The sequence below is a fragment of the Leptodactylus fuscus genome, chromosome 2, assembly GCF_031893055.1.
Source record: "Leptodactylus fuscus isolate aLepFus1 chromosome 2, aLepFus1.hap2, whole genome shotgun sequence".
NCBI classification, from domain to species: domain Eukaryota; kingdom Metazoa; phylum Chordata; class Amphibia; order Anura; family Leptodactylidae; genus Leptodactylus; species Leptodactylus fuscus.
Genome location: NC_134266.1, coordinates 157077834 through 157091069, shown reverse-complemented (window position 1 = coordinate 157091069; position 13236 = coordinate 157077834). Strand labels below are relative to the sequence as shown.

The following is a 13236-nucleotide window of genomic DNA, read 5'->3' as shown; positions in this document are numbered from 1 at the left end:
AGACTGGAAAAATACTTTTAAAGGGGCTCTATCATTGGGAAAAGTCATTTTTAACTAAGCACATACTTGCATAGCCTTTAGAAAGGCTATTCCACACCTACCTTTTGAGTGTAAATTGCCTCAGTAGTTTTTGAATAAGTGTGGTTTTATTCATATGCTAATTAGCCTTTTCTGTGCACTCTGGAAGTGTCTGTGATCACCGTCTGCTATTCTCTAGGTGTGTGAGATCAGAGGGATGAGTCATCATTAGCCGCAGCCTCTCTGCTCTCATACACATAGGGAATAGCAGAGAGGGTGCACACAGACACTTCGGGATGCACGGAGAAGGCTAATTAGCATATGATTAAAAACAGCCGTATTCAAAAACTACTGAGGCGATTTACATACAAAAGGTATGTGTGGAATAATCCTTTCTAAAGGCTATGCAAGTATGTGCTTAGTTTTTCCCAATGATAGAGCCCCTTTAATGTCTTCTGTTCTGATTCTCTGACAAATCAGGACATTGTGCATTCAATAGTGTGAAAGTAGCCTTATATATTATGGACAAATAAAAGACCTACATTGGGCAATTTCAACCAGTAGAATGGAGAGGATGCAGATGAAGAGACGGATTCAAAAGAGTATGTTAAAGAAAAGAAATGTTGAACCTATAGGACTTTCTATAGGTATGATGATGCTCTTTGTAATGTCCTCTACAATGTGCTGTGTCTGGTTTGATAACAAGTTTCCTGGTGACAGACCTTTAAATCTAGAACTTTGTATCACCCTGTTTCTCCAGAGGAAGAAGAAAGTCCCGTAACACCTAACCATCCCCTGAAGGGATCAGTAAGGATATCTTTTCCAAGTAGCCATCAGACTGGATCAATGCTTATTCTGTATTGACAACACAATTATTTATATATGGAAATAATTTTTCCAAGCTGAAACCAGTTTTTCCACTCTCATATTGAGACCTCCTTAACCATATATTAGTTTTAGTCACTCTGCTATAAATCCTTTCTAGTTTACCTGTAGTCTGATAAAGCAAACTCCATGCCAGACTTGAGATGTGCTCTTTATAGATGGGCAATCTTGTAGTTTATGTAACCTAAAGTCTTTAACTTTGCTGCTGCTTAACTTCTGAGTCTCTCCGAAACCAGTCTTCTATACTCGTAGCATTCCTTCAGTTACACACCCAAACCTGTGAACAGGCAGGATGACACACAATGTTGTCCTCACTGTATTCACTTTGTCCCTGCTATGCCTTCTTTGTTCCAGCTGATATTTTTAACCCTTCCTGTGTATTCTCCTTTCCGTTTGGCCTCCAGTGGAGGGTCCCTGGCATTTTCTTTACATATATCCCACATGTGAGCATGTCACTTAGTCACTGACTGATGCACCATTTGAACAGAGCTTAACCACTCAGCCATTTTCTGAATTATTCAAAGAGATATCCAAATAGACAAGTGAGTAAACAGTGTACATATTTTTATCCCCGCCAGATCATTAAAATAAATTAACTAGAAACACCCCTAAGTTGGCCGTACACATTACATGTGTATTAGCTGAACTCACCAATTTTCATTGTTATATCTTTATTAAGTTTTCAACTATTTTAGCAACCAACAATTCCTTTCAATATGAGTGGGAAGGAAAGGAAAAGGATAGAACATTAAAGGGGTCATAGACCATCTCAAGGGTCATAGTCAGACTTGAAGCTGAAGCAAACTGAAGTGTTTTACCCAATAAGTTGCTGTATCTATATTGCTCTGTTTGCAGTTAGAGATAAATTTCTCCTCATTGTTTACAGTTGGTTACCTATGTTAGGGTCAGTTCACATGGCGGAAAATGAAGAGGAAATTCCACTTTATTTTCCGCTGCCAGCTATTTCATGAGGCTAGCTGCGATGGGATGCTGATGCAGTGCATCAGCATTCTGTCACAGCATCCCGCTTCTGATTAGGCACGGATGAATGGGCCTGATCAGGAGGGAGTCTTGAGCCGTTGACCCCTTAAAGGGGCTCTGTCAGCAAAATCATGCTGATAGAGCCCCACATATGCGTAAATAGCCTTTAAAAAGGCTATTCAGGCACCGTAAATGTTATATTAAACTACCCCCCCATTTTAAAATAAAACCCTAAAAAAAGAATGTGATCTACTTACGCATCGTGCACGCTGGGCGGGCATTCAGGGTGTGTCTTCTTCTTCATCCACGCCTCTTCTTCCTCCGATGTCCTCCTCCGGCGCTCGCAAACTGACACTGATTAAAAAAAATGGCCTGGGCACATGCGCAGTAGCCTTTTTAAAGGCTATTCATGCATATGTGGGGCTTTAGCAGCATGATTTTGCTGATAGAGCCCCTTTAAACAGAATCCGCAGTAAGATTGAGCACGATGCTTCTTTTCTCAGCACCTGCTGAAAAACAATGGGAGGAGAATTCGGGAGGAACTGGACAGGGGACGGCTTCCCGGTGTTCAGTTTTAAAACCCATTCATTTGAATGGGTTTTAAAAGAAAACCTTTGTTGTCCATATGCAGCTCTCTCCGCGGGGAGAGAATGGGTTTTTAGACTGACTGCCGGGAAGCCGTCCCCTGTCCAGTTTGTTCAGGGCTTAGGACGGAAACCCAGCAGACTGACACAGGGCGCACAGGGGCGCAAGGGTGAACGCCCCCTTAGATTGTCAGCCTATCCTGCTGAAATGAACAGGTCTGACTGAACTAAACATTTTGAAAGTTGCTGCCTTTTCGGTCTGTAACAGTTTTTTGGATGTGTGCAAACATGTTTTGAGTCACTTACTGCATTCTCAAATATAGACAGTAGTGAGTTGTTGAAATCCAGGAAAGATAATTTATAATAAATAAAATCCATTTTCTTCTTACTGAAAATTGCACCTTTTTGCCACCTTTTCAGAAGATTGGACTTGTATGCTGTATAGCAATAATGCTTCTGGCAGATCAGAATATCATCACATATTACTTTGGGAGAAAGGCTTAGACTTTAATGGGGTTGGTAAAGTGTGTTTGGGCCCTAACTTGTTGTTTGTAAAAAATTCCATTTATTTTTATGTATAGCATTAATGGTTTAGACTAAGCAAAAATGTAGTTTCCATGGGGACCTTTTGTTAAATCCACTGTGGTGGCATTCTGAATTATTTTTTTTATAACTCAAACTTTATTGAAAATTTTATTTATTTTTTTTATACAATAAGAAAAAAAAAAAAAAAATTACAAGTTACAGGGCGAACACCCGCCCTGCGAACAGAAAAAGCACACAGTGCAACACAAAATACAATCATAGAATAAAAAAAAAAAAAAAAAAAATTAATTAAAGACAAAGTAAACAACATAGAAAAAAGAAAAAGGAAAAAGGGGGGGAGGAGGAGGGAGGGGGTTAGTGGGACAGATGGGTGGGGGAGAGGACTAAATGTGGGGGGTGAAAGGGTAGGTAGGGGTGAGTGTGAGCAGTCAGGAAACCAGTGAGACCGCTCGTCAGGTCATCCATACCACAGCCAGTTGGGAAGGGTTCGGGAGGAACCACTGGTCAAATACCTGAGACAAACAACAAGAGTATCAATCAGAGGAGGGGTCAGAGCCCAGGAGCGTCCGGTACTCTGCAGACTGTTGAAACCTGAACCAGTAGAACCAGGTTTTGATGTACGCCTCAGTCGTGCCATGCAGGAAAGACGTGAGATTTTCCATGCGCATTATCTCGTTGACCTTCGAAATCCAGAGGGAGAGAGGAGGAGGATCCACTCGTTTCCAAAAAAGGGGGATACAAGCCCGGGCAGCGAGGATCAGGAATCTAAGTAGGGAACGCTTAAAGACCTTTACAGAAGACTCACAATGATTAAGGAGGAACAGGGCAGGGCCCAAATGGTGAGAAGTTTCAGTAAGCTGGAGGGTTATCCGCTTGACCCCCTCCCAGAAGGACGAAAGGGCAGGACAGGACCAAAAAATGTGTAGCAGTGTGCCTTCCTCATCGCCACAGCGCCAACATAATGGGGAGACCTGAGGAAACATAGCATGGAGTCTCGTAGGAACCCTATACCATCGGGACAAGATTTTGTAGCTGGCCTCCTGGTGGCGAGAGCTGATGGAAGCAGTATGAGAAAGGCGAAAAATGCGCCTACGCTGCTCCTGAGAGAGGGAAAGGGACAAATCAGATTCCCATTTCAGCAAGAACGGCGGAACAAAATCCTCCGGAGGTTCAACCAGAATCCGGTAAGTGAGCGAGAGGGAGTGGCGAAGGGGGCCAGCACCAACACAAATCTTCTCCAAGGGGGTAGGTTCGACGCGGAACACTGCAGGAGCAGGGAGAGAATGTAAAAAGTGACGAAGTTGCATCCCCTGCCAAGCATCTAAAGGGGGCAGCTCAGGAGGGGCCTGGGAATTCAGAAGTGTAGTCCATCCCCCTGCGTCCTGGAAGTGACAGGAACGGAAAATCCCATGACGGCGCCAATTACGAAAAACTCGGTCAAACATTCCAGGTGGAAAGGCAGGATTGCCCAGCACTGGAAAAAGAGCGGAATCCTTAGGGAGGAGAGTGGAGCGAACAAGGCCTCTGGAACAAATCCGAAGCGTGGGACCAAGGGTAGGGTGAGAAAAGAGAGATGACAATGAGGAGGAGTCTAACCACGGGGCAACCTGCAAAGGGATCGGAGAGAATGCCTGTTCGATGTAGACCCAAGGTTTAGAAACAGCATGCCTACACCAGTCCACGACACGAGTCAGGTGGGTAGCCAAGTAATAGGACTTCAGGTCCGGAAGCGATAAACCACCGCAACTCTTGGGACGAAAGAGAAAAGCCTTGCTCACTCGGGCGGGTCTGCCCGACCAGATGAACTTCAGTTGGACGGAAGTGAGGGATCTAAGAAAAGACAGAGGGATGTGAATGGGAAGCGCTTGCATCAAGTAGAGAAGACGAGGGAGAATGTTCATTTTAAAAATCGCGCATCTCCCGAACCAAGTAAAGGCTCCAGCGGACCATCGAGTACAATCAGCCCTGATAGACGCCAGAAGTGGGGGGAAGTTGCAACGAAAGAGATCTTTCGGGTCCGGAGTAAGATAAACCCCCAAATATTTGAGAGAAGTGGAGGCCCAATGAAAAGGGAAAGATTGACTCAAAGAGGTGGCCGCCGAGGAGGAAAGGGTCACATTGAGGGCTTCCGACTTCGAAAAGTTGATTTTAAAATTCGAAAGGGTCGAGTAAACCTGAAAGGCGAGCATCAGAGCTGGAAGAGAGACATGCGGGGAGGAGAGAAAAAACAGCAAGTCGTCTGCATAAGCCGCCACTTTGTACAAACGGGAAGAATGAGCAGCACCTGAGATGTTCGGGTCGGCTCGAACTTGGCGGAGGAAGGGTTCAAGAGTCAGGACGAAAATGAGAGGCGAGAGAGGGCATCCTTGCCTAGTGCCATTTCGGATAGGGAAGGACTGGGATAATAAACCGTTCACCCTGACCATCGCTGTAGGGAGAGAGTATAGAGCCATGATCCAACTCATCATGCGATTTCCAAGACCAATATGTAACAGGGTCTCTTCCATGAACGGCATTCTGAATTATGGCCATGTAAGATTGTTCGTGTAAGGTACATGTATATACAGTTCTGGGAAGTAGTTTGTGACCCCTCTCCCCTAATATTTCTTATATCACATTTATTATAATCCATTAACTTCCATTTTCTATATTACACATTTGGCCTACCCTTCTTTGCAGAACAGTTTTGGACACAACAATAGATTTTGTGGGTGATCTATTCTCTTCACATCCAATCCCAGGATCTCTGTGATTTCAAGTCATACATCTGACTAGGTGTCTGCAAAGCATTATTTATCTAGATGCAGACTTGCATTTGTGTGTTGGATTGTTGTTTTTCCTGCATATTGCCCACCTTTATTTTAGGGACAGATAACTATTCAGAAGAATTTTCTTGTATGGAATTTAGTTTGTTCCAACAATGGCAAGATATCCAGGCAGCAAAGAAACTTCATATTATCCCATTTTTGTTTCTGTTGCTTTTCAATGACCAGGGCTTCCTACCTGAGCTGCAACTACAGAGGCCTGTTGTTTAGATGTTCATCTCAGATGTCTGATGGGATAAATGGGATGGATGATTCCTATTCATTTCAAAGAGAAAGAAACCAAGAATGCGTAGCTTTCTCTTCCCCAGTGAATTTCACTAAAATAGTATATTTTTTCATCAAATCAGTGCAGGTTGAAATGAGCTATTGTTATTTCATAACCGGTACCTATCAGTATGACCTAAAACGTTTCTCAACCTCAAGTGAAATACCTTGTAGTGAGAAAACATCTCAAGAGTACCCCCAAAGTAGCAATCACATCTAAATGTTACTAAAATAAGGCAATGTTTGGAACCTTTGTTAAAAAATTATATAATGGCCGCCTCACTGCCCCCATATGTAGTGTAATGGCTCTCACTCTCAGTAGAATGGCCCCTTCTGTTCCCCACAACAAATATGGAATATCATAGCCTCCACTTGTAAAATAATAACCCCCCATATAATAAAATGACCGCCACAGTACCCTCATGCTTGGTGAGGTTTAAGGAGCAAGTGGTAAGCCACATTCATTACTTGCCTGCAGGGTAGATTGGGTATACCATGGTACTCAGGCTGTTCAGAAAGTGTGGTCCCCCCATGCATGCCAAAATCCCTGTGATTCATGTATATAATGTTCCTTAGCAGTCCCCCACAGTATAATGTCTCATAGTCGTCGTCCCCCCCCACACACACACACAATATAATGTACCACAGTAGACCTCCATACAGTATAATATGCCATATTGGCCCTTTCACAAAGTATAATGTCCAATTATATAATTAATGAAGACTCCAAATGAAGTCTTGTTTTATTAACATTTGCTTGGGATGTTTTCTCACTAGGGGCTACTTTTCTTTACAAATTACTGCTATTAAGGTTCACCCGATGGTTTGAAAAGGTTAAGAAAGACTGCTCTAGGGCACTGTATGTAATAAACTTTCAATGTTGCCTATTAAAGGGGTGATCCCCAGAGTATAATGATAGCCGTTCTGATTCGGCCGTCTTTGGTCTGAATGAATCTGCAGGTTTTGCAAATTGTAATAATCGAACCGAAATAACACACGTGAATAAAATCAGATCAGTTATCCTGGTTGATGTTTTGTTTCGACTATTTTTCAATTAATCGCCTAGCACTAATGTTTAGGCAAGGAAAGCCAAGGTTCACAATGGGAAAGCCTAATTCAATGTAACTCTAAGGGTATGTTCACACGGCAGAAAATGGTTTCCACCGTGTAAACTTCCATGCTGTGACGGGATGCCATGACTGACTGATTAGACCTGAATGAATGGGCCTAAACAGGAGCATGTCTCGAGCTGAGGACATCGCGGCTGACTCAACAGCGGAATTTGTAGCAATATAGGTCATGTCCCTTCTTTTTTCTGCTACTATCTAGCGCAGGGGTCCTCAAACTTTTTAAACAGTGGGCCGGAGGCAGAGCAGGTCGCACAGACATCGAGAGCGGTGCCCTCCAATAGATAAAGTGAAGTGCGCTCCATGGCCTGGCCCGAGCTCCCCAGGAGCTTCATTATAAATGCACGCGTGTCGGCGTTGTCAGCGGGGCCAGACAAAAGTGCTTGGCGGGCCGTATGTGGCCCTCGGGCCGCAGTTTGAGGACCCCTGATCTAGCGTGAAAAAGAAGCGAGCCGCTCCTATTGAAGTCAATGGGAGCCATTTTTGCAGTCGCATTTTGAGGCGGATTCCAGTGTGAACATACCCTAACATATACAGTCCTATGAAAAAGTTTGGGCACCCCTATTAATCTTAATCATTTTTTGTTCTAAATATTTTGGTGTTTGCAACAGCCATTTCAGTTTGATATATCTAATAACTGATGGACACAGTAATATTTCAGGATTGAAATGAGGTTTATTGTACTAACAGAAAATGTGCAATATGCATTAAACCAAAATTTGACCGGTGCAAAAGTATGGGCACCCTTATCATTTTATTGATTTGAATTCCCCTAACTACTTTTTACTGACTTACTGAAGCACAAAATTGGTTTTGTAACCTCAGTGAGCTTTGAACTTCATAGCCAGATGTATCCAATCATAAGAAAAGGTATTTAAGGTGGCCAATTGCAAGTTGATCTCCTATTTGAATCTCCTCTGAAGAGTGGCATCATGGGCTACTCAAAACAACTCTCAAATGATCTGAAAACAAAGATTGTTCAACATAGTTGTTCAGGGGAAGGATACAAAAAGTTGTCTCAGAGATTTAACCTGTCAGTTTCCACTGTGAGGAACATAGTAAGGAAATGGAAGACCACAGGGACAGTTCTTGTTAAGCCCAGAAGTGGCAGGCCAAGAAAAATATCAGAAAGGCAGAGAAGAAGAATGGTGAGAACAGTCAAGGACAATCCACAGACCACCTCCAAAGAGCTGCAGCATCATCTTGCTGCAGATGGTGTCACTGTGCATTGGTCAACTATACAGCGCACTTTGCACAAATAGAAGCTGTATGGGAGAGTGATGAGAAAGAAGCCGTTTCTGCACGTACGCCACAAATAGAGTTGCCTGAGGTATGAAAAAGCACATTTGGACAAGGCAGCTTCATTTTGGAAACAAAAATTGAGTTGTTTGGTTATAAAAAAAGGCGTTATGCATGGCGTCCAAAAAGAAACAGCATTCCAAGAAAAACACATGCTACCCACTGTAAAATTTGGTGGAGGTTCCATCATGCTTTGGGGCTGTGTGGCCAATGCCGGCATCGGGAATCTTGTTAAAGTTGAGAGTCGCATGGATTCCACTCAGTATCAGCAGATTCTTGAGAATAATGTTCAAGAATCAGTGACGAAGTTGAAGTTACGCCGGGGATGGATATTTCAGCAAGACAATGATCCAAAACACCGCTCCAAATCCTCAGGCATTCATGCAGAGGAACAATTACAATGTTCTGGAATGGCCATCCCAGTCCCCAGACCTGAATATCATTGAACATCTGTGGGATGATTGGAAGCGGGCTGTCCATGCTCGGCAACCATCTAACTTAACTGAACTTGAATTGTTTGTCCAAAATACCTTTATCCAGGATCCAGGAACTGATTAAAAGCTACAGGAAGCGACTAGAGGCTGTTATCTTTGCAAAAGGAGGATCTACTAAATATTAATGTCACTTTTCTGTTGAGGTGCCCATACTTTTGCACTGGTCAAATTTTGGTTTAATGCATATTGCACATTTTCTGTTAGTACAATAAACCTCATTTCAATCCTGAAATATTACTGTGTCCATCAGTTATTAGATATATCAAACTGAAATGGCTGTTGCAAATACCAAAATATTTAGAACTAAAAATGATTAAGATTAATAGGGGTGCCCAAACTTTTTCATAGGACTGTATATCTGCAGGGCTGGATTGATATGATATGATATGATATATTCTGTCGACAGGCTCCCTTTTAGGATAAGGCCCCATGTTGCGGAAACACAGCTTTTTTTTCTGTGGTTTTTTAAGCCAAAGTGGATTGAGCAGAAGGTAGAAGTATAAGAATTTGCTATATATTTCCCTTTTTTTTTTTTTTTTTTTTTGCTGCCGTTCTTGCCAAAACGCAGCGAAATCTACACCAAAAAAAGTTGCGTTTCCACCATGTGGGGCTTCAGCCATAAAATGGTTTCATACATTTAGTTGCAGGCAGCAAAGATAGTGTTTGCAGAATATTAACAGCTTCCTTTATTCTTGCAGTCCAAACTGATGAACTACATCAGCAAGCAGCTTCAGTGCAAGCTTCAAGTGCCTCATCTTGAGAGAACACAGATGCTGAACCGTTATCCTAAAGTCAATGACTGGCTATTTACAAGTGGTGTGAGAAATGAGGTTGTGGCGGTAAGTGTATGCTTTTTGTTCACATGTTCTACATACTAGTTTTTATTATTGTATTCTGATTGTATCTTATACATAGGACTGGCCGAATAATCGAACAATAACCAAAACTAAACATTAACCAGGTTATTTTGGTTTGTTTGTTACAATATTTGCGAGGTACTACCTGCAGTTTCGTTAGGATCAAACACGTCCAAACAGGAACTGCTACTGTTAGGGCTCGTTCACACGTGAACAAAGGGGGGGATTTTGACAGCGGCTTTCACTTCAAAATCCGCCCCTTTACAATGGTGGTCTATGCAGACCGCTGGGCTTCTTCTTTCCGCTAGCGGCGGGGTGCTGCTAGCGGAGAAAAGAAGCGGCATGCCATTTCTTCAGGCGAAAGCCGTGGCGTGCTGGACCGCAGCTTCCGCCTAGCGGCAGCACCCTCCTATGTCGGCTCATTCATTTGAGCCGACATAGGAGGGTGCAGTGGCGACCGTGATGGTCGCGGCAGGCGGGTTTTGACCAGAGAGAGACGCGGCTCGCCGCGGCTCTCTCTGTGTTAAAACCCGCGCAGGACTCACAACGTGTGAACTAACCCTTATACTCTGGGGTCCCTTCATACCCTAGAATATAATGTGCGGAGGTGCAGGTGGTTGTTTAAACAGAACTAACAGTGTTTCTCACCTCGCGTGGGCTCTGGCACAGCTTTCTGTTCTCTTTGGTGCTACTGACTGACGTCGGGGACTTCTGAGACTTGTGTTCGGGCCCCAGCGAGACACATGTGACCGTTGAGTCCCAGTCTTGCAAGGTTTGCCAACACATACCCATACTGTAAAAGGAGCATGACCTACATAAGTGCCATTAATCATAATCAAGGTAAAGTGCCTGATTAATTTAGATTTTAATATTTGTTCAACCTTCCTTCTTACACGTGTGCATTTTTATTATTTTTTTAAAACTATTCCTTCTTCTTCTTTTCTTCTCTCTTCTTCTTCCAACAGCGATGATCAGGCTTTAACAATTTAAAGTAAAGATGTGTACATTTCTATATTTTCTTATAAGTCCCATGATGCAATATATTTGAATTCTTTCCACTCTGGGTGTAGCGCAGTTGTCACATTGGATTGATATATTGTCAGCGAATATGTCTACTCCTCCTTCCCCTGCAGATGTTGTTAGTAGTCAGAACCTGCAATGTTACTCTGCTAAGCAATGGTTTCACACTTGCTCCTCTCTCCTGTGAAACGCCTGACAACAAAAATGGTTTCCATCCATTTTATGAGTAGTGCTGCTTAGCTATCCATATCATGGAAACCTGTTTCCTCCTCTCAATAGTAGGCAGTTGTTTTTAGTCTATCTGACAACATAGAGTGCCTAACAATCCCACACTTTGACATTGATCACCATTTAACCTCAGGACAACCTCAATTTAAGACAGTTTACCTTTGTGGCCAATGCTCACAAAAATAGCATTACAAAATTGCAATATTTTTTTTTATTTTTTTTGCTGTTACCAGTTTCCTAGTGCTTTTAATGTACTGTATGGGTATAAGAGGGTGAACAGCATATTCTCTGCGATTTATGGCTGTAAAAAAAAAACAGTAAACATTCATTCTGCTTAAATATAAATGCTAAATGTAGTAATCGCTCTAGGGCTGGATCAAAGTTCAGTATCTAAGCTTTTTTAGTACTTGGGACATTAGCAGCTGGGTTAGAATGTGAGTACTAATCTTTTAAGTATGGCTCTATGGGTAAAAGAAAGTGACCTTTTTTTCAGTTTCTTTGAATGTACAGTCGCTAGCTTGTTAATATTATCTTAGGAGCTATTAAAGGGCTTGTTTTGCAATGATAACTGCTTGTTAAAGTGAAACTGTGCAAACCACTGATTCTTGTGGGCCCTGATTCTATAAGCTCTAGCAATCCACTGTCACCACCATTTCTGTAAAATTCTGCATTTTTTCACTCTTTCCTTGTTTCTGTATTGAGAGCTGTTTCTGCCTGTCACTGAATGTTACTGTGTATGGAGTACAGGGCTGTGTAATATGTAGAGAAAACCGTTATATAAGGTTGCACTGCTATCTAAATGATTTCCAGAGATATCACCGGATGAAAACTCTGTGTGATATATAATACAGCTGCATATAAATATCCTAATCTCAACGTTTTCAACCAGTGATATCGATAACACCAAAAGCAAGTTTGTACATTTTATAATGTTCGAGATAGATCTGTTTGAAATGATCCCTTACCCTCACTTTCTCTACATATTATACATCCCCGTAATCCATATACAGTAAAATTCAGTGAGAGGCATGGACAGCTCTCCATACAGAAACAAAGGAAAAAGTTAAAAATTGCAGGATTTCACAGAAAGGATCCAAAACTTGTTAATAAAGTATATTACAAAATGTATTTATGGCACAAATACTGCCAGAAAATCCAAAGTTGTCTGAAAGTTTAGTTACGCTTTGAATAGTATATGTGTAGTGCCTTGAATTTTGAGTGTGATTGGTTTTAGTACAGTTAATGGATGTCTCTGTAGAATATTCGTGTATGATGATGAATTCTCCGAACCGCTATCTGTTCTTTTTCCTTTGCAGATTGTGGGAATTAATTATCACTTTGTTGCTGATCAACACCCTCTCCTCCCCCATGCGTGCTTCGCTCACTGATGTAGCTGTATGCTTTGCGCTGGATACTACATGTTCTGTGCAATCTGTTCTCTAGCAGCTCGATACATTATCTTTCTGTAGAAATATACTTCTTACAATATTCTAGTTACTTTAGAATTAATCCATTATATAGGAAAATATTCCTGATTTATACTTAATGCACAGTCATTGAAGGTGGTTTCTGGTTTTATGATCATCATAATTATCTGTCCTTAGATATGTTATTAATATCAGATCAGCAACCCCATTAATAAGCTGTTTGAAAAGACCACAGAGTTCAGATTTGCCTCCAGTGAGCACTGAAGTCAATAACCGAGGGCAATAGAGACCCTAGACCACCAACCCCTGCAAGAGTGTTGCATGGCACAGTGGATTCACTGTGCTACATACAGTTGGGCAGCACACATCATTGGGTTGATGACATCTACGCACAGAGGCAGGTTGACCACAAATCTATCAACCAGGCACCATCTCTTTACCATCACTGTGCAACCCCCATCACCACTCATCTTGGTAACAGAGATAAGGGGTCTAGTCTAAGGCAACAGGTTACTGAGAGGGTCACAGGACAGAAACCATCCAAGGTGAGGGCTAGGCAGTATAAAACAAAAAATGTGTGTAATTGCAGTTTTAGGAATTTGCTAATGGAGACAGGAAATATTTGCATTTAGCAGTTTAGTGGTTCCTCAGAATGAATTCTACTGGTCCAAAATTAGTACC

General features: G+C 42.1%; 1 protein-coding gene across 1 annotated transcript in view; it reads left to right on the top strand.

Annotated features, from left to right (window-relative positions):
• KSR1 (kinase suppressor of ras 1) overlaps nucleotides 1-13236 on the top strand; it is a 134787-nt gene that overhangs the window by 57900 nt on the left and 63651 nt on the right. Inside the window, exon 2 of the mRNA XM_075264889.1 lies at nucleotides 9722-9862. Within this exon, the coding sequence (XP_075120990.1) occupies nucleotides 9722-9862 (141 nt within the window). The remainder of the gene's footprint in view (nucleotides 1-9721; nucleotides 9863-13236) is intronic.